General features: G+C 44.2%; 1 protein-coding gene across 3 annotated transcripts; it reads right to left on the bottom strand.

Moving 5' to 3' along the window:
* Nucleotides 1-2032: 2032 nt before the first annotated feature.
* myo1f (myosin IF) lies at nucleotides 2033-19641 on the bottom strand. 3 transcript variants are annotated; one of them, XM_040034960.1, is made up of 29 exons: nucleotides 18616-19641; nucleotides 18358-18507; nucleotides 14802-14930; nucleotides 13624-13713; nucleotides 13392-13486; nucleotides 13192-13279; nucleotides 12966-13055; nucleotides 11336-11467; nucleotides 11050-11184; nucleotides 10678-10810; nucleotides 10154-10350; nucleotides 9941-10021; nucleotides 9732-9818; nucleotides 9500-9586; nucleotides 8417-8584; nucleotides 8237-8322; nucleotides 8071-8152; nucleotides 7888-7994; nucleotides 7703-7801; nucleotides 7464-7608; nucleotides 6164-6278; nucleotides 5901-6070; nucleotides 4781-4926; nucleotides 4394-4540; nucleotides 4166-4314; nucleotides 3980-4051; nucleotides 3376-3583; nucleotides 2248-2408; nucleotides 2033-2150 (listed from the first exon to the last, which is right to left on the bottom strand). In XM_040034960.1, the coding sequence occupies exons 2-29, from the start codon at nucleotides 18358-18360 to the stop codon at nucleotides 2074-2076; spliced, it is 3279 nt and encodes a 1092-aa protein (XP_039890894.1). In that variant the 5' UTR covers nucleotides 18361-18507; nucleotides 18616-19641; the 3' UTR covers nucleotides 2033-2073. The 3 variants fall into 3 exon arrangements, with proteins under 3 accessions (XP_039890894.1, XP_039890893.1, XP_039890895.1); XM_040034959.1 differs by lacking the exons at nucleotides 18358-18507; nucleotides 18616-19641 and adding an exon at nucleotides 15317-15556; XM_040034961.1 differs by lacking the exons at nucleotides 14802-14930; nucleotides 18358-18507; nucleotides 18616-19641 and adding exons at nucleotides 13865-13920; nucleotides 14036-14795 and having other exon boundaries at nucleotides 13624-13726.
* Nucleotides 19642-20031: the final 390 nt, after the last annotated feature.

The following is a 20031-nucleotide window of genomic DNA, read 5'->3' as shown; positions in this document are numbered from 1 at the left end:
CTGGAATGAGCTCGTTTGTTTTTCTTTCTTCACTGACAGTTTACCAGGCCCCGGGGAAAGAGCAGGAACCGGTTACTCAGCAGTAACGTAGAAACGACCATGTGGGGCAAAAAAAAACAACCTTTAACGGGCTGTAAACACACGACAGGCGACTGGAGGGTTCAGAGGAAACCTGAAAAGAAACACGCAAAACCGTAACAGGTGTTCCAGGTAGCTGCTGCACCTGTCTGAGGAATCTCAGGTTTTTCCTAAAGGAGGTTCAACCAAATCTGCCGCATTTCAAAATAAAAGCATAATCCTGCAGCGGAGGAGCAGGTGTGGTGGGAACACGCCGAGTCTTGAAGGTGAAACTCCAAATAGTTGCATTCATATGGTTTAAGTCAAAACAAAGAAAGCATTAACTGCGCACACTGGCTTAATAACGTTTCCCGCGATATAAATTGTTTGGAAAAAAGTACTCGTGTATTTAATTACAAATAGTTACCGGAGAGTCACCTAATATTACCGAAAGTACTCGTCGGTCTCCCGTTTCAGGCTACACGTTGTCTTCTTATGTCACGGTTTTTCAGTGCATGCATTTTTACTCTTTTGGGCAGTACTGTGACACTGTGCTGCTGCAGTTTGAGTCTTAATCAAATCCGCGATGAAATCAATGGGGTCTAGTGTGATTTCGTTTTTTATCACATGTAGAAGTGTTTATGATCTGTAAAGTTAAAAAAAACAAACCGCTACGACGAAATCTGAGACAGATGAGCTGTTAATCTCTCTCATGATTTAGAGAAAAATAGGCGCAGCACCAATCAGGAGGCTTTGGCCAATCCAATTACTGCAGGCTGCGCAGCTTTAAACGAAGCTGCTGAGACGCAGGTTAAAGATCTGTGCTGTGGCCTGTTTGCAGCAGCCGACTGGCTGATTATTATTTTGGTTAGATCTTTGCACAATCTGTGCATCTTTCAGTGCCTCCATGTTTTTAAGAATTAAAGCTGGCAAAAAAAGGTCCAACTAATACCAGCAACGTGTACCTCAGTGAGCAGATATCATAATACTACTTGTAGGAACAGGAAATCTCTTTTGGGAGCTTTTTCTTTAGAGCTACGTTTCAGAACAGGCATAATATTATTTTTGTGAGCAAACATGTCAAACTTTATAACAACTGAAAGAAAAATCTTTCTGAGGGAGTCTTTATTTTTCTCTTCTCATTCACATAAAAAAATCCTGAACAAAATGACTGAAAGTAATCACATATTTTACAAAAATCCACCACAAGTTGAAATAAAAATACAAAGCTGGCCAAAATAATCACATTCAAGTTCATCCATCTCTTTCTTTGTGTTCTGCTCTTCACAAATGTTTTTCTAACTTACTGGCAACACAAAACAAACACGTGCAAAAGTCCCCGAGGTAAAAACGTGGAAATAAAAGTTTTTTCCTTTTTTTATTAAAACGAAAATACAAGAAAATACCACGAGAAATATCAGTAAAAAAATTCAGAGTATAAAAAAGATAACCGACATTAAAATGTTGCTCCTCTTAATGGCTTTGATTTGATCTGAAGTTTCAGAGCAAAAGCATCATCATCATCAGTATTTTCAAAAGTCTGTTATCACTCGATTAGACGCTTGTTGACTTAATCAAAAGAAGTGGTCGTCATTGATCGTGAAGAAAGCTTCAGGCAGATAAAACAGTGTAAACATCAGGAAGCGATGCAGTATTTTCATGCTGCTCTTCTGTCACGCCTTCACTCGGCGTAACTTGAGTCGTGGAGGAACCAGTCAGAGGTGACGTCGAAGACCTCGCTGGTTTCTTTCTCAACGGGATTGTTTGACACCAAGACAAAGATGGAACCTGAGCAGCTATTTGCAGTTGTGCTTTAGCGATAATAAACCCAAGAGTAATCCTTCATGTGTTCTGCTTCTACGGCACGCTGCCGGGTAAATTAGCTGGGGCTCAAACATCAGAGAGCTCGACCCTTTGAAAGCCCCGATGCATCCGTGAACAACTCGCAGGCAGTTTCTGAATGTGCTGAATTACATCTGTTTATGAGCAAACACAGACACGTTCGCAAGGTTCTCATCAAATCTTTTCCACATAGTTACCCGGGAAGAGACCTTCCTTCCCTCCAATTCTGCCCGTCCACCAGCCTGACGCGTCTGCGGAGAGAAACGGTAAAGAAACACGTCATGAACCACTTCCAGTCTATCTCATCAATATGCATCTCCCTACATGTCGTTGCTTTCGTGCACGCACCTTCTTTGACAAGATCTAATACATCATTGGCCTCGAAGCTGATCTCATCCGTGTCTTGGCCGACGTACTGATATAACGCCCGGCAGCGAGGACCCTGAGGTCGAGGCTGCGGTTTAGGAGCAGGAGGAGGTCGCTGGTGGATGCTCATTTTCCTCTGCTTCCTGTGACAAAGGGGGAAAAAGGAGGTGCTCATGACCATAATTTATTCACATCTTATTTATTTACTAACATGAATAAAATTAACTTTTAACTGTCACGCGTGGGTTGAAAATGGCAAAAGTGCCAAAAGCTGCAGTTCCTCAGCCGGCCACTGGGGGCTGGCTCTAAAAGCGAGTCAATCCCAATAAAGTCTCATGTTAAAATATCTAAATTTACAACAGGAAAAAATGTTTTGCTCTCTGTAGATATTTATCCCCTTTGTTCTCCGTATGAGAGGTAATTTCTGTAAAATTTACCCCTTAAAAGGCTTAAAGTTGGGTTTAATTATAGCTGCCTCTGAGGAATCAGCTGTTCAGTTTCCTTCTAACTACTGATTGTTTTAATAATTCATTTTTAGCAGAATGCAGCATCCAGTTTAAGACCACAGTCAGTGAACTTTGCAAACCAGCACTAGTCTCGGCTAAAACATCCTCAGGACTCATCCCAGTCCGGTCTCATCCGTATCCCAAAAAAGCAGCGGTCAGAATAACAGACCGTCAGCTGAAAAACAAACAAACATAAAAGCAGGGTGTTGTTGTCGTTGACAGAGTCTTTGACTTTAGCCAACAGCGTGCGCCACACCCTGGATGTATTAAAGAGAGGCTGTCGTGATTTTTCTCCCCAGAATTAAGGAATTAATGTGTTTAAATCTCTCTCAACCCCAACATTTATTTAACCAGACTTTCTGACCCGCCCGCCTCTGAGTGCAGCTGGTAGGAACTGCTTTGTTCCCAGAACACCCCCTCCCCCCCAAACCAGTGAAACAGCATCTAGTATGGAAGAGATGATTCAGTAATTCAGTGTAAAACAAACAGGTTTCTCTGCCTCGCTCTAACTTTCAGTTACTCGCAGGTTTCAGCCTCACCTTGGTAATCCCTTACAAACCACACCTTCCTTTCTTTTTTAATGTCTTTTTTAAACATGTCTTACCCTGACATGCCCTGATCAGGCACATTAAGGAAGTCCAAGTTTCCTTGGTTATACTGGTTTGGCGCTGGAGGTCGGGGGCCTCTCTGGGATCCCAGTTTGGGCGGGCCTCCCTGGAGTGGTCGGCCCTGCTTTTGCGGGGAGGAATACGTGATATCGGCTTGTGGGTTATGAGGACCTCTGGGGAATTTGGCTCCACCGTTCTGATGCGCTGAGGAGAGAGAACGAAGCGTGTGCTTCAATAACAGAGCAGCAGTGCGACGGTAAAGACTCAGAACGGCCCATTTCAGTGTTACATGACACGACTGTTATCACTGGTGCCTTTGCTGCTTTATTGTTTTACAGCTTCACATACTGCAGCCATATGTCGTACTGAACGCGCTTTTATTTACGACCTAGATGTACAAAGTAAACAATCGGCTGTTCAATAAACAAAGTAAAAAGGATTATGATTGAAACAGCTGAAAAGTTAATCAAAATGCAACAGAGTGTAAATACTGCAGTACTTTATGTTTCAATAAGTACATCCACACTTCCTGTTTAGTTACTTTGAGCCACTGGGAAGGGTTTTTCCACAGGTGAGGATCACAGGTGAGTAGTGGCTTACATTTGGGGGCTACGTGGTTTCTTCCTCCTCTTCCTCCACCGGAAGACGGAGGAAACGACTTCCTGGTTGGCTCTAATCAAAAGAAGGGACAGTTAGGATGCTTATACAGGCAGCATTTCATTTACTATTTAAATTTGTTCCTACTTTTTTCAAGTCTATACGGCATCATGACTTATTTGAACCTACTGGAGGATTTGGGTAGACCATCTCCTATTGTGACAGACAGGGTCTTCCCTCCAGGTTTGAGCTGGGCCACGTCTCCAGGGCCTTTCTGGAACACTACTATTCTGGTGCCTCCTCCACCCCAGCCCTCCTTCTTCACTCTGAACTCCAGCCTGAAGCAAGAAGAACCTGCGTTAGTCACCCCTGCGTGTTTTTCTCATGCTAACAAAGGCTGTGTGTTCCTCTACCGACCTGTCACCGAAGGAGATTGTCAGTTTTCTTTTTGTCACTTCCTCGTAGCGTTTGGAAAGCAAACTGAGGAACTCTGTCTTAAAGTTGGATTCCAGCAAACTGTCATACTGGGCTTCGTGGAGGATGAAGAAATCATCCTGTCTCGTACTAAGAAGGAAAAAAAAATACCATGAACTCACTCTTGCTGAAGTTTAAAAACAGAAAGAGGAAGCAGTGCGGGTAACTGAAACACTGAAAGACATTCAAGGAAGCATTAAAATAGCAGCAAGAAGAGAGCAGAGGATGCAGTTACATTTTTCACTTCAGCAACAGCAGCAGTAACAACATACACAGGCTACATAAAAATGAGAGATTTTAGTAATGAATCTGTGTTAATTAGATACACACCTGAGGGAGACACTGCTGATGCCTCCAAACTCCATCTTCCGCTTTAGTACTTCCTTTATCTGTCCTTTCTCGGGTCCTTTCTTCACCTTCTCTCGGCCAATCAGATAGATGCCTTTCGGTGTCAGGATCAAATCTCTCTTGATAGACTGGGTTGGGGGGAGAAAAGGAAAGCGGGTGACTCTGGGGACAAGGTACAACTCAATTACTTATACAGCGCCAAATCACAGCAGCAGGCGCCTCGATGTGCTTTATGTTGTAAGGTCGACCCTACAATAACACACACAGAGAAAAACCCAACAATCATGTGACCCCCTATGAGCAAGCATGCTTGCTCATAGGGGGTCACATGATTGTTGGGTTTTTCTCTCTTTTTCTTTGGGTACATTTTTTCTGAAGTCGACAACAAGCAAGAAAGCGTGAATTTAATGTCTTTTATAAATCTTAAGGTCTTATTGTTATAGAAACTGAACAGAGAGTACGTTGCCAAACTTTTGAGCCACCCTTCATTTCCTTATTTTTATCAACGTTTTCTTAGGCAATAGTTTTCCAGACTTTCTGAAGGTCTTTCAGTTGTTTTCCTCGGCGATTGGCTGCTTGTGCCTGACGGGTTTCAGAGGAATGCTTTTGACCTGCGAGTCAATCGAGCTTGTTTCTACACACAACACATAAAAACGTCTTTTATCAAGTTTTGAAAAATGCCTGATATAACATCCCGAGCACACACACGTGGACGGGCCTCCCCAGAGCCTCGACCGCAACACTGCTGCAGCAGTGTGGGGTCATGTTGATGGAGAGCAGAACAGATGACAGCCAACATCCAAAGAAGAGCTGCGAATGTCCTTCAAGGAGCCAAGAAAAGAACTATTCCTGAAGACTACTTAAAGAAAGCTGCCCAGGATAATTCAGGCTGAAGAATCAAGGTGGTCACACGAAACCTTCAAGCTTGTTAGAACGTAAAAACTCACGTTTTCTCTTTTATACTCTATTTCCATGTATGTTTGCAACATGTTTCAATAAATCACTTTTCTAGCAAAATATAAAGAAATGACGGATTGGCTCAAGACTTTTGCACAGTACTGCAACTCTTTCTTTGATTGGACGAAAACACAAGAATTCAAACCTTGAACCTGCGATCAAACTTGTTAACCGAATCAGCGAAGTCGACGCGCTCCCTCTTGGCGAGGAACTGCCGCAGCTCAGGCCTCTGCTCCAGCCCGAGGTAGTCGCCAACGAAGTTCCTGTTGATGCTGTTTTTCCTCCGCTCTTTGGAGTTGTACAGGATGTCTGAGGCTGCGAGTCACAAGGAACAACAAACATTTCTAAAACCAACTCAAGCTCTTTGGTGCAACCTGTGCGGGGAATCTCGCCGTTTGTGTAACTCACCCTCTTCTCTCATCTGTTCGTACTTCTTCCTCGCGATGAATTTTCTCCAGGCTTTTTGAATGATTCTGGCAAAAGTGTCAAACTTCCTTTCTCTCATCTCCTCAAGCAGAAACAGCTGAAAGGCATATGTGCATGAGTATTTCTGCAGGTTTAGTGGATGTTAGAGCAGGGTGACCTTCGATCCTCCCTCAGCTATGCTGCAATAGACCCAGGCTGCTTGGAGATTCCCATGATGCACTTGGTGTTTCTTCTTCACTCCCCCTTTATCACTCTCTCCGTGTTTATGTGCCGCTCTACATTTAATCATTAGTTATCATTAATATCTGGCTCTCTGTCTCAGTGTGTCTTTTGTCCCGTCTTCCTCCCCCGGATTCTGTCAGAGGTTTCTTCCTGTTAAAAGGAAGTTTTTCCTTCCCACTATCACCAAATCGTTGCTCACAGGAGCTCGTCTGATTGCCGGGGTTTCCTCTGTATTTTTGTAGAGTCTTTGCCTTTCAATATATATATTTCAATATATGCCAGGTCTCTCTTGGAAATGAGATTTTTAATCTCAATGAGATTTTTACCTGGATAAATAAAGGACTAATAAAAAATAAAGGACTAATATTTTTTTATACATTAAATGGAATTAAAGTGGTTAATGAACCAGCTGAGGCAGTATTATTAGCTGCTGTCAAGCCTGTTTCACTGAAAAACTTGCAAAAACTTCCCCCAACATGTTGCAGCTATGTGGAGGTTAGAAAGTAGCTGTGGTCTGAACTTTTTTAATCTTTGAAGCTATTTCAGTCCCTTTTCACGCAAACATTTGAGCGCAGCAACATTAATATCGTCCTGCTGAGATGAGTCAAAACACACATGCAGCATAATCTTCTCTGCTCTTTACCTCACTGAGAGGTACGAGAGCTTATATCAGGCAATGTGAGCTTCTCTTTATTTGTAAATGGTAAATGGTCTGTATTTGTACAGCATTTTACACATCCAGTCATCCTCACATTCACACACTGGTGATGGCAGCTACATTGCAGCCACAGCCACCCTGGGGCGCACTGACAGAGGCGAGGCTGCCGGACACTGGCGCCACCGGGCCCTCTGACCACCACCAGTAGGCAACGGGTGAAGTGTCTTGCCCAAGGACACAACGACCGAGACTGTCGGAGCCGGGGCTCGAACCGGCAACCTTCCGATTACAAGACGAACTCCCAACTCTTGAGCCACGATCGCCAAGATAAGTTGATTATGTTACAACACTGGTTAGAACAAATATGCAGCCTGAGGAAATATAAAATATGAAGCTCCGTACCGATTCGGGGTTCTTCACAAAGACTTTGGTGCGTCCCATCTGGTACTGATCGTTATCCATGTTGACGGAGCGAAGGAGGTGAAGCACCCCCTGCTGCTCTGGCCCTCTCCAGCACGGCCATGTTTCGGCTGTCAGAATGGCGTACCTGGATTCAAAAAGCACCAAACAAACAAATCACAGTGAGAGCTGTGTGTCTTTTTTCAGGCAGTGATTCCATGAACACGCACGACTAAACTTACCTCATCAGGAATTTACTGAAGAGTCTCCGATATGCGAATCCAGCCCTTCGTACGCGGATGTTTTCCCGCAGTCCGAGGTATTCTACTTGATGCCTGGCCCTAAAAACAGATAGCGCCGCTGATCAGCAAACGTTCCCTGTGAAATCTTTCAGAGTTCCTCAAAGCGTGACGGCGAGCATTCTCACCTGCTCTCCTCCCAGTCTTTCGGCCGCTTTGTCTCATTGGGTTTGATGCAGCGGATGTAATGCGGCGTGCACTTCATCAGCGTGTTCACCAGGTCGTTCGCTTGTTTCTGCGAGGGAAACAACAGCGTGAGACGAATGCGCTGCTGCACAAAATCAACCGTCAACAGATTCAAAAACTCTCACCTTGATCTTTGAACTTGCCGTGGTCGGCCTTCCTTTTTTATCTGTGTTGAGGTTTTCGGGGAACAAGCTACGGATGAAGTTACTAAAGAGACACGTTTTTTTTAATGCATTGGTTTTTTTAAATTACGCCTTCAGTGCAACAATCAGACCAGTACAGGAAACTCACAATTCACTGCTCTGCATGAGCTCGATGAGGTCGGGGAAAAGCACGTCCCGATTTCTCTCACAGAAGCCGTTGATATCATACGACACCTGCGACGACACCAGATATTTTCACTGAAAACCCCCAAAAACAAATCTTTGAGGTTTATAAGCGCCACATCGAGCAAACAAAATCAAATCTTACCTTCCCGGCGTAGTGATGTATAACAAAGCCCGAGTTCCAGCTGTTGAAATGTTCGTGCGTCCCCACAGCAGCCTGCAGTTTCTGCAGCAGAGTGCCATCTGCACCCTCTCCTTTGGCATGCATGGTGGCGCACACATCATCCAGCACGCTCATTATACCCGGGGGGTTCTGCAAAGAGACGACGGCTTTTTAGCTGCGATTTTGTTCTTACGAGTTTTGATAACTTTTAGATAAACGAATAAGAAATATCTGTTAGAAATGGTAAATGGCCTGCATTTGTATAGCGCTTTACTCAGTCCCTAAGGACCCCAAAGCGTTTCACACTACATCCAGTCATCCACCCATTCACACACTGGTGATGGCAGCTACATTGTAGCCACAGCCGTCCTGGGGCGCACTGACAGAGGCGAGGCTGCCGGACACTGGCGCCATCGGGCCCTCTGACCACCACCAGAAATTGATACAAATTAGCACACGTGCAGTTACATAATACAAAATGTTTTGATATGACCACCTGGTAACTTTTGATTGTAATGTTTTTGAATTCAAATTGAATTAAAGGTTCCCAGTAAACATGTGTAGAGCTTTAATATGAGCTTTAAAGACCAGAGTAAAACTTATATAAAGTTACTTTTATACAGTAGTTTGATTGAAAGCCTGATGTCTGTAGACTGCATGTAAATCCCCATTTTTTAGTCATCCAGTCAAACACTTTAAACACAGAAATTCATACAAGGAGATAAAACTGCAGCTCGTCCACCAATGCCTCATATGTCTTTTCTTCTTCCATTTTTGGCTTTTGGGAATATCATATATTATCTGATTTACTGTGAAAATAAATGTGCAATAAAACTTTTCCAAAAACAAAATGCAAATGTTACCCCCGATGTTACTGCTATATCTTGGTCACGTGACTTGATTCTTCCTGTTGTGACCCCGAGCGCTCTGTTCTTCCGTTTCACTGTTTTCAGGAAGCAGAGCACCAAACTCTCGCTGCTTTAGGGGCCCACTTGTTTTCTAATGAGAGCCAATTTTACACGATCTGCATAAACCCTCCGTCAGTCATCGCGTTTACGAGCTTACCAGTTTATTTTCAATAAGGTCGCACACGATCTTGTTGTTGAAGTACTCGATGGGCGTCCACTTGATGCCCTCCTGAACATATTCTTCCTGAGAGACAATGAGAGCAAAACATTTGGTTTGAGGACATACAGTGATCCTCACCAACTGAAGCACAGTGGAGTCAAATGCATGTGCTGCACAGTGCAGTTACAATTCAATTCTATTCTATTTATATAGTTTTATTTATAGTTACCTGCTCAGCCTTCAGGGTGAGTTCGATGAAGATCTGTTGCAGTTTCTCGTTGACAAAGTTGATGCAAAACTGCTCAAAACCGTTTCTCTGAGGAAGCGAATACAACACAGTCAGTAAGAGATGAAACAAATCCTGCTATTAAACACACATTTAGTCTTTTAGTGGATGCGTGCAAAGGTTAAGTATCTGGAAGTTATGAGAAGCCTAACCTGGAATATCTCAAAGCCATAAATGTCAAGCACTCCGATGCTGAATTCCTCATATGGTTTCTGGATGGCTTTATTTATAGACTGGAGAAGTAAGGACACGAGACAAATGCAAAGAGCAGATGAGGTGCGTGAATACATGTCAGCTGAATTAAAAGCAAATGTTTCATTTTCTTTAGTCTGTTTTTGCTCAGCTGCATCATCAAGCGCGATTACCTCCACCAGGTAGTCAAAGAGGCGTGCATACAGCGCTTTGGCCAGGGCATCTCGTGTGTAGTTGGCCTGCTCCTGGTTCAGGGTCACGTTAATGGACTCAGACTTCCCTCCCCACTTTGAATCCATCTTCCGGCTGGTCAGCTTGTCCTGCAGACGGTTGGGGTCGATGCCCAGCAGATAGGCGGGGAACGCGAGCACTGGAGCAAAGCAAAGTAAAGTTGTAGTTCAATCGTGCCAAAAACGGACTCGTAATTCAGATGTGTTTTATTATGCCATAAGCAAAGACTTCCTATGATGAATTAATGATACCCTCCCTAGACAGAAGCCAAAGGAGGGTATCATTGCTGCTTTGGATGCAACCACCAATTATCTACTGAGGCAGTAAACAGGGAAGTCGTCTGTGTGTAGAGATTCTATTCATTTGTAGGGCGTGTGCCGGGGACGACCTTTGTTATGGTGATATCCAGCAGGAGTATGACTGCATGTGAACAGAAGATGCGTCGGCACGTGTGTGTCGCACTCACAGTCTGTGCTTTCCACCTGCCCATAGTTTCCTGCTTCTATGAAGCTAATGTTTCCCAGGTGGAGGATACCCGCAACGATCTGCAGCACCTGGGTCTGGATGTCACCCGGGATCCCAATCACCTGCATGGCCTCCTGAAGAACAAATCCAAGAAGAAAGTGTGACGGCAGCAGCTTCACCACAACGTGAGGGGACGTCAAGCAGAACTACTTTACTTCCACATTTTATTTCCTGCCAGCAATCAATGTAGATCAGCTAGAGCCACTATAATGGGTTTAGCTACAAAGCATTGATCAGACTTTCCACACAGCAAACATGGGACCAAGCACAGGTTTGCTGAACACCACTGGATCCCACCTATAAGTTTGCGTACCATAGTTTCCTGGAAGTCTTTGCTGTCATTGGTCCCATCCACCTTGTATGTCCCAGACTGGTTGAGGTAGTAGTAATAATCAGGAGTCATGATGCCCAGGGTCTCTCTCTGCTGAGCACTAGCTCCCTCTATCAACTGGAAGACACCAACGCAGGCCCAGCAGGAGTCACACACACACACTGGCTTCACATTGAATGAAGATCTTGCAGCTTAAGAGGAACTCTGTCTTTTTTTTCTTTTAAAGGAGTTGCTATTAATCTGCGGTTTGTGCTCATCGGCCTCTCACCTGATAGTAAATGTGGAAGTTCCTCTCGTTCTCGTTCTGGCTGACCACCCTTGACTTCTCGAGCAGAAAGTTTGATATTTTTCCACCATCTGGCTCCCCTCCTCTGCTGAACTGGATCTCAAAGTATTTCCCCTGATTAATGTAAAAATCAAAGTCAACACTTGGAGTTGAGAAACGAGGCTGCGAGGAAATCTGTCCTCACTCATTATTGCAGATCAGCCAGTGTCAAAATTTGCTTTCAGGATGAGACTGTTCTCAAATCATGCGACCGTTTCCTAAAGATAAACCACTTCCATGTTCACTACATTTATATGAGTCAGAAAATATATGCGTGCATCTGACTGCACGCTCAGTACACAAGAGCTGTGATGGTGTACAAAGGGTAACAGGAAATATAACTAATTGCTCCTCTGATATCTCACGCTAAAGCTGCAGACATGCAGGTCAGGGTGGTTTATGGGTGTGATGTCACATCATTAGGACCCTTCTTATGAGAAACCAGAATGAATGCAATAAAAGTGTTGTTGAAGTGCACGAGAATGTTGTAATAAATCACTTGTAATGAGGCTACAGGCACATATGTGGCTCTGCACAACCTCGCTCTGCAATGCTTGGAGACAGCTGTTATTACTTACATGCTAATATTAGCTAATCACCTTAAAAACATCATAGTACCGTGTTATTCCAATGGAGCACTTCCCTCTCACTCCTAGAATTTCCAAAAGTAGCACAGGGGGCGGAGCCTTTAGCTATTAGGACGCTTTACAGCGGTGCCACCTTCCAGTTTGGATTCAGAGGACAGACACACGCGCTAGTTTTAAGATTAAAGCGTTCCTTTTTTTGATAAAGGTCATAGATAAAACTGAATCAGGCGGGTGGGGGACTTCCAAAACACAATGAGCACTTGTTCTCCGCTCCCGTCTGTTTATGTGCTGCTGTTGGTGCCACTACACCTTGCCTTCCCTCCCACAGAGTTTGTGTATTTTCTGACACTCCTGGTTCTACTGGAGGCCTTAAAAGGGAGTTCTTTCTCCCCACTGTTGCCAAGCGCTTGCTCATAGGGGATCGTGGGATTGCTGAGGGTATTTCTCTAATATAATAAGCTGATATTCAGCATGGGTACTGTTTATAAAGCTAACCATCTTAGCTTTTTTACAACTAGCACACTCAGCAAGCTAAAGCGAGTGCTCTTCCAGGTAACCTGGTGTTCCTTTGTCCCGGCTTCCTGCCCTCCCCGAGCCCGGTTCTTCCAGAGGTTTCTTCTTGTTAAAGGGAGTTTTTCCTTCCCACTGATGCAGAGTGCTTGCTGAAAGGGTTCATTTGATTGTTGGATTTCTCTTGGCTACGGTTACGTTGTGAGGGTGTAGATTTACGTCGATTTAAGTCGAGCTTAAAACTGCGAAGGATCCATAAATAGTTGAATACTTGAAAGGGTTCAGATCAAGAACACTGGGCGTTTATTTGTGAAAAAATTATACGTGACTGCTGAACTCTTGAATGTTTTATTTTTGGGGTGTGGGGTTGACTTCTCTGGGTTTTTCTTTTTAAATGAGCAGGTATATTACTTAATAACTATAAACGTCATAGAAAGCATCCACACCAGGTCTTCAAGTAAAAAACTCATACTTACAAAACGACTAGAGTTGTTGTTGCGAACAGTCTTGGCATTACCAAAGGCTTCCAACAGAGGATTTGACTGCAGGATGATTTCTTTTACATGCTGCCACACACATGCACACAAACATTAACACAATACCAGACAGTGAAAAACCTCCACGCCACACTGAAGGAAGTTTAAAGGTTTTTTGACTCATTTTGAAGCTTCATATAAGGCGGAGTGAGCACACGGTCTGTACCTGCACTTTCGATCCTCCTCCAGATACTTTGGAAATGTAACCCATGATGTATTTGGCAGCCACTGTCTTCCCAGCACCGCTCTCACCGCTACCGCAGCCACGTAAAAAAAGGCAGACAACACACCGCAAAGCCATATTTTATTGTCAAACATACCTGCACGGCACAGCATGGGCGTCATCGTGGGAAGCAGAAAACTCACCTGATGATAACACACTGATTCTCCCCGTCAATCATCATGTTTCTGTACATGTTGTCAGTCAAGGCGTAGATGTGCGGTGGATTCTCATACTGGGCCTGTAGAGCGAAACGGTTTGAGGTCAGTTTGAGTAAAACGAGCGTAGGGCAACAGCAGGCAACAGGAAGAACCTCTGCACCACATATGCCACAAGTTTAAAGAAGTCATGAGAAGACGGCGATGAAAATTCACTTACAGCTCCTTGATAGAGTTCAATCTCTCTGTCAGTGAAGTAGGGCATCTGTTTGAAGGGGTTAACAGATATCAACACAGGGCCGATGTAAGTCTGGAGAGGGCGGCTGAGGAAAGTTTGGGAATGATGCATCATATGGTTTAAATACGCTTAAACAGAGCGTACGTACATTAGACGTTTTGAAGAAAGTGAAATGTTTTTGCTTTGTTCTGTTGACATATGAGCTAAAGCTAATGTTAGGCACCTTCAAACACCCCATCTTCTAATAGCTTCCTGGGGGGCAGGTTTCACTCTTTCACTCTGCAGGTGAAACAGAAAACAGACAAAGTATACGCTGGCACTCCTCGCATCAGCGCGCTTTCAAACACCAAAACCGAGGCTGAAGCAAATCACAGGTTTCAGCTCATGCTCGTACTGTACACGAAGTCTGAACCAAAATGTCACGGTGACATCATCGCTGACATATTTCTGCTAATGTCAAAGCCAAATCTGCCTGGTGCTCACCGACCTGAATGACTACCCATGGGGCCCACCTGCCAGACGGAGGGAAGGGGGAAATACCAAAGTCATGAATCCATTGTAACCTAAATAAAGCCACGTGTGACAGACATGACCAGTGTCGTTATCAGTTCACTTCCTTCCTGATAAGACTGGTAAGACAGAGGCCTGCTTTACCCAAGGATCCCACGTTAACAGGAGAGTAACTCTAACCAAAGACACCGGACGTGATTAACAAACAGCCTCTTATCTAAGAGAGTCGTTCTCGATATAACATCAACTCGCTCTCACTCAGGATTTAACATGGATGGGTTTTTTCTCTAAATATGGCTCTGACGCTCAGCTGTGCTTTCAGAAGACGGAAGTGGGCTGTTGAGTCACACGGTGAACTCAGAAGAGGAAGAGTGAATTCCTTATATTTATGCCCATATATGTTTGTTTGATTGTCTGTGAATTTGTGTTTTGATCAGCACATCTGTGGGTGGATAAGAAGACTGTACACAAATATGGAAGAAGGCCATTTCAGCCAAGGTGATTTTTCACTTCGTGCTTTCACGTTCGGGTTCTTTAGCGAGATTCAATGTGAAGATGGAGCAGATTGTGGGGACAGTTTAAATAGAGGCCTTTAGTTCCCGTCAGACTGCAGGTATAAATTACAACATCAAACACAGCTTGTAGGATACAAAGATGTAGTCGTCCATGTATCTCTTCTTCAGGTTGTCCACGATGGCGTCTTCGGTGATCTTTGACAGGAGGACCATGTCGTCCACGCCGCTTTGCTTGACATTTTGACTCTGCCAGTGGTACTTTGCCTGAATCGCAGAGGAGAGGAAGACTCTGTTAGTAACGACGTGTTGCAATAATCTTTAAAAGGACATTTTACTCAAGCTGGGTTTCCTCATCAAAGAAACTACCACACGCTGTGACGCAAAAGCAGCGTAGCTCAGCGTACTCTGTGGCTGAGTGGGAATTTGGATCGGAAAAATAAGCATTTTGAAACAATATTAGTGTTTGTTGTAGAGACGAGAGCTTTAGAGAGCCGTGTGGGCATCACGAAGGAAGGAAGGAAGGAAACGAGCAAACCAAAAACGAAGCAAAGGAAGAAAGACATGTAAAAAAAGAAAACAGGAGGCCGAGCGAAGATTTCAAATGAAACCGTTTCAAGCTTTGGCATCAGTAAAGCCAAAAACACAATTACCAGTGTGGTTGTCATTACAGGAAGCTCGGGGCTCGTTACCAGGAAACTGGTCACAGACGAGGTGAGCTCATTTTCTAGCTCGGACATTTTAGAGAAGCTTCTTCTAATTTGCCTCAACAACACGACACCTACACAGGAGGCGAAGATAAACTAGCAATAAACTGATTGTTTCCACAGTTTCAGCTCAGGAGCGCTCGCCTCGTTGTTTCAGCCTGAACTGTGTTTGATGGGTGAAAGCTGTTATTACTTACATGCTAATATTTGCTAATCACCTTAAAAACATCATAGTACCGTGTTATTCCAATGGAGCACTTCCCTCTCACTCCTGGATTCTAAACATTTTTTTTTCATTTTTCCAATCATTACTGGAAAATGTCAAACTATAAAATATTAAAAATAAAGGAGGTCTCTTTGCCAAAGTGGGTGAAGAAGAGGCTGAAGGATCCAGCCACAGTTGAAGAACCAATCTGTCACTTCACCATCTCGGTTATGACGTCTTTGTCACTTGGTGAGCTTGTTGTGCTCATCTATGACCTCGGTGGGCGTGACCTCTACCTCTGTCTCTACACGTCATGAAGAAAAGCGCTGCACATTGTAACAAACCTCGTGCTAAGAAGTCGTATTTCATTAGATTTTTTAACATCTTGCTGGTTTCTGGTTTCAATCCCTTCTTATGAAAAACAATAAACGCTTAATTAGCCACAAATATTAGCAGAACCTCTACAAACAGATTCTGCTGCTTCATTTTTAGCTCCTCAGCAAAAAATAGAAACACAAAGTTTCATTATGAAACACTGTCAGTGTGCAAACGCCAACAAAGAACGATGCATACAGATGCTGCGTGTGTGACGGGCATGATTACATATTCGTGTCTTAAATAAGCGCAGCATGCATGCGTGTTTAGTGCGCGCTTTTGTTTCTGAATTTAAAGCCCCTGAGGGGGAAAGAGCGGGCGGAAGTCACAAGTTTAAAGCTAATTCGCGAGTCTCTTTTTTCTCATATACGTGTCAGTGCTCACACCCTCTGAGCTTAAAGCATAAATCAGATATGACTCTGACACAAACTCCATTAAACAGACCCAAACTACGCCAAAGCTGGGGACTATTTTTAGCCGTGGATCAATATGAATTTGCCCTGTAACGACTGTTATAAATGAAGGCGTCAGCACTCGGACAGTGCTGCTGGCAGGATGAGTTCACAGCTTTGGTGCCTTTCAGTGACGTGATGACAACACGACTAGAAGAGAAATAGCAGAGATCAGCGTCTCTTTAAATAGAACTCAAATACCAGATTTTTATGTTCTGCGAGATCAGAATCTGCGATCGTCTTTATAATGTTTTACTAGAAGAGGTTAAACGGCTTTGATGCGGTGTTGGTAATCTAATGATCACCTACTGATGAGCTGATACACAAACGTCGTTGCTGGTTAACAGATTATCACACACCAGCAATTAGTAAGAGTTTGCCTGTCGTCCTGTCTCGATGGCAGATGGCTGAACCTGATTCCACTGGAGGTTTCTTCCTGTTAAACGGGAGTTTTTTCTTCCCACTGTTGACAGTTGGATGCTAACACGGGGTCACCTGATTGTTGTTGATGCTTTCTGATACTCAGATTTTTTCCTACAATATTAAAATGCAAAGCAAGGGGGTAAGTAGATGCCATTTAACTGAGATTAAATCATCGGCTGCCCGCAGTAGCTGACCTCCTTTAAATCTTATATCATTTTTAAATGGAGCTGTGTACAGATTAAATGGATACTCGTGTACTGAACTAGTTCAGGAGTAGGTTTGTAGGACTGGAGAGACTATTATAGAAGTAAAGTTATTAGTTATGTTTATACAACCTTTAAAAAGTCAACATCGTCCACCAGGAAGAAAAAAACATGTTCCTGTTTTTTAGCTGACATCACACTAGTCTTCACTGAAAGACCAGCCGCCTTTAAAAGAAAAAAAAAGTAATGCAAATATCCAACACCTTAAGAACCACAAACTACATGCCAGTCAGTTGCGGTGAGGTGTGGTTATCAGCAGACGTTGAATCTCAAAAGCTTTCCACATCAAACCGGAACTTTCTGCACAGTTGTTTAAAGAAAGCAAGAAAAAGACGACCCTGTGATGCATTTGACACTTCTCATAATTTATTTCTGTCGGGCACGGTTTTGTTCCTTTTCTTCCTTTGCTGTCATGTGTAAACAGGCGAGCGCGACACAGATTTGAAAGCTTTTGTCACACTTGAGATGATGACAGATAAATGGCTCGGAGCCTAAATGTAAAGGTGGCGTGTAAACAGGGAGCTGGGCGTGCATTTTCACTCTCTTCCCTCTTGAAACTGCTCGTTTACCTCCATTTGTCAGATGTGGCTGCTGGTGCAGCTACGACTGCTGTGCGATCCTGGATGTGTGGAGACCTTCTGTGTGCAAGGAGGAAGTGTTGTGACAGAAACTGCAGGCCTCTCCTGTAGTCCACTTCCCCTCTCACACCTCATTGCTGCATCTTGTGAAACCCTCTAAACTTTGTACATGCTACCAGTTCTCTTCCTGCAGCTGCCTGCAGCTCGGTCCGTTAGCCCCCCTCGAGTGCACCACTCCTCATTATCCTCCCTTTAAATTCAAGCTCATCTGTCTTTCCTGCTCGACTGGTCACTTTCTTACTCCGTCTATGATATTGAAAGTTTCTACCTGTGCCTCAAATTGAAATCGCACAGCACTGCTTTAAGCTCGAGTCTGTGAGAAAGTGAGCTTGTCCCTGAAAAAGAGGAAACATCACTCTGCTGCTGTGAAGGAGATGAATTCCCCTGAAGAGATCTTATCTCATCTCTTCTGATGCCAAAACTCACTTTAAAGCACAAAAAAATCCTCCTTTGGCTTTTAGAAAAGGAGAGAAGTGACATGAGCTGAATTTGCTTTGCAAAAGAAAACTGACTGAAAACGTACAAAGCCATCACAATTCGCCCTTTCAGCCGAGAAAACCACAGCAAACAGGTAACTGAAATGCACAAAATGTTACAGCTGTGAGAGCAGATGCAGGTGGTTGTACTGTACCATTGTTCCCGCGGGCCTCTCTCCTCCTCAGCCGTCCACTGTCCAGAGAGATGGTGTGGGGGGGGGGTTTGCGCGTGTTGTAAAAAATCCACAGGTTGACCTTAGATTGCTGCCATCGCACAACCAGGACAGCCAACAGCAACCAGCACCCTACAAGACATCCAGTACAGCATTCAAAAACCTACTTCCTCATACTCCCACCGGCAGTGTGTGTGAAACAAGAACTGCTCTAACACACACTGATGCACATTAACTCACCGCACGAAGCCCAGCCGCTTACTTCTCCATTCTGCGCTCTGTCATGCTCGGAGTCGTCAGACGGGAGGATGAAGAAACGACGGCCGGGTCCACGGCACAATTAGTCAGCCCAGTTCGCCTGCCGCACAGCAGGCGAGCGTTGACGGCAAGCGACGCTCATCCGCAGAAAGGGGATAGTTATCTTAAATCAGTTGCCAAATGATGGTGTTTCAGCCGTGTGTTAGCGGCTCCACCCAGGCTGCGGTCGCTTCATGTAGCGGCTTCTCATAGTGTTTGTCTTGTCAGAGAGGCTGCTGCCTCCAACGCCCATAATAACAGACGGGTTCATTCAGAGTCGACTTTGTAGTGTGTGAGTGGAGGTGTCAGTTGCTGGTTTTCCTGTGTTTTACGTCAGCTGGATCGAGTCTTTAAAGCTCCTGCAAGATGCGCGTGCCAGCGCAGGGTCAGGTCTCATTCATTCATGGGCGGGTTCGTGACTCTTTCAGATGTGGGGTTTCTCTGTGATTGCACCTCTGATTGTTTCTCATTATTGTCAGTGCACTCCTTTTTTTCTCTTGTCGTTTAAAGTCACGTTTTTCTTAGTTTGTATTTAGTTTTGTGTCTTTGTGGTTGGAACTTCACTAGTGTGTTCGAGGTTGTCTCATGAGCCTCCTTTTAATTACTTCTTCCGTTTTTAACTCAGTCTCTTTTCAGGTGTTGCACATAATATATAGCGATGTGTTTTGCATGCGGCCGTGTCTCCTGATAACACCGGACCGCAGAGACAAATGCAGGCCTGCATTTAGGCCTGTGGTGCATGCTCAGCTGCTCGAGCTGTGACCTAAACCAGCGGCCTCGATTCCTTTTAAATTTGTTCTAGATCCTCGTGCGGGTGTAAATTTCAGTCAATGCTTCTAAAGCACAGAGGAAGAAACTTTCTCCGACTAAATGTTCTACACCCGCTTCACACGAGGACCGGAGGGAACGCAGGAGCGAGCTGCTGCTGATTTTAAAATCCTTTTAGAGCACTTCACGTCTCGCCTCGGTGCCTGTGTTTCTCACGCTCGCCGTGTATGAACCAGCGCGGGACCGTCAGCCAGAGGAGCTGAGAACAGCTGGAACAGCTGGAATCTTTAAACATCAGCCCAGCGTTTGAGTCTGATGATTCCATCTGTTTACTAAGTGTTGTCCTATGATCTGCCTATAGACAAATATTGGTGTCCATTTCTTTGATTTTTAAAATCTTTTCAATGCATTTATTTGTATCTAGCCTTTCTTGGCTTGTAGGTTCTCTCTGTAGCTACACTGATGTTCATAAAATCTGTTACAGAAGTTTGACTGGTTAATCTCATCCAACAGCAGATGGGTTTTGTCAAACAGCAGTTAGGTTCTCGAGTCCTCTATCCATCCATTCGCTTATCCTTTTCAGGGTCGCGG

Source organism: Simochromis diagramma, unplaced genomic scaffold, assembly GCF_900408965.1.
Source record: "Simochromis diagramma unplaced genomic scaffold, fSimDia1.1 OVJJ01000816.1, whole genome shotgun sequence".
Taxonomy (NCBI): Eukaryota; Metazoa; Chordata; class Actinopteri; order Cichliformes; family Cichlidae; genus Simochromis; species Simochromis diagramma.
The sequence above is the reverse complement of the archived record's forward strand: the minus strand, read 5'-3'. Positions and strand labels throughout refer to the sequence as shown.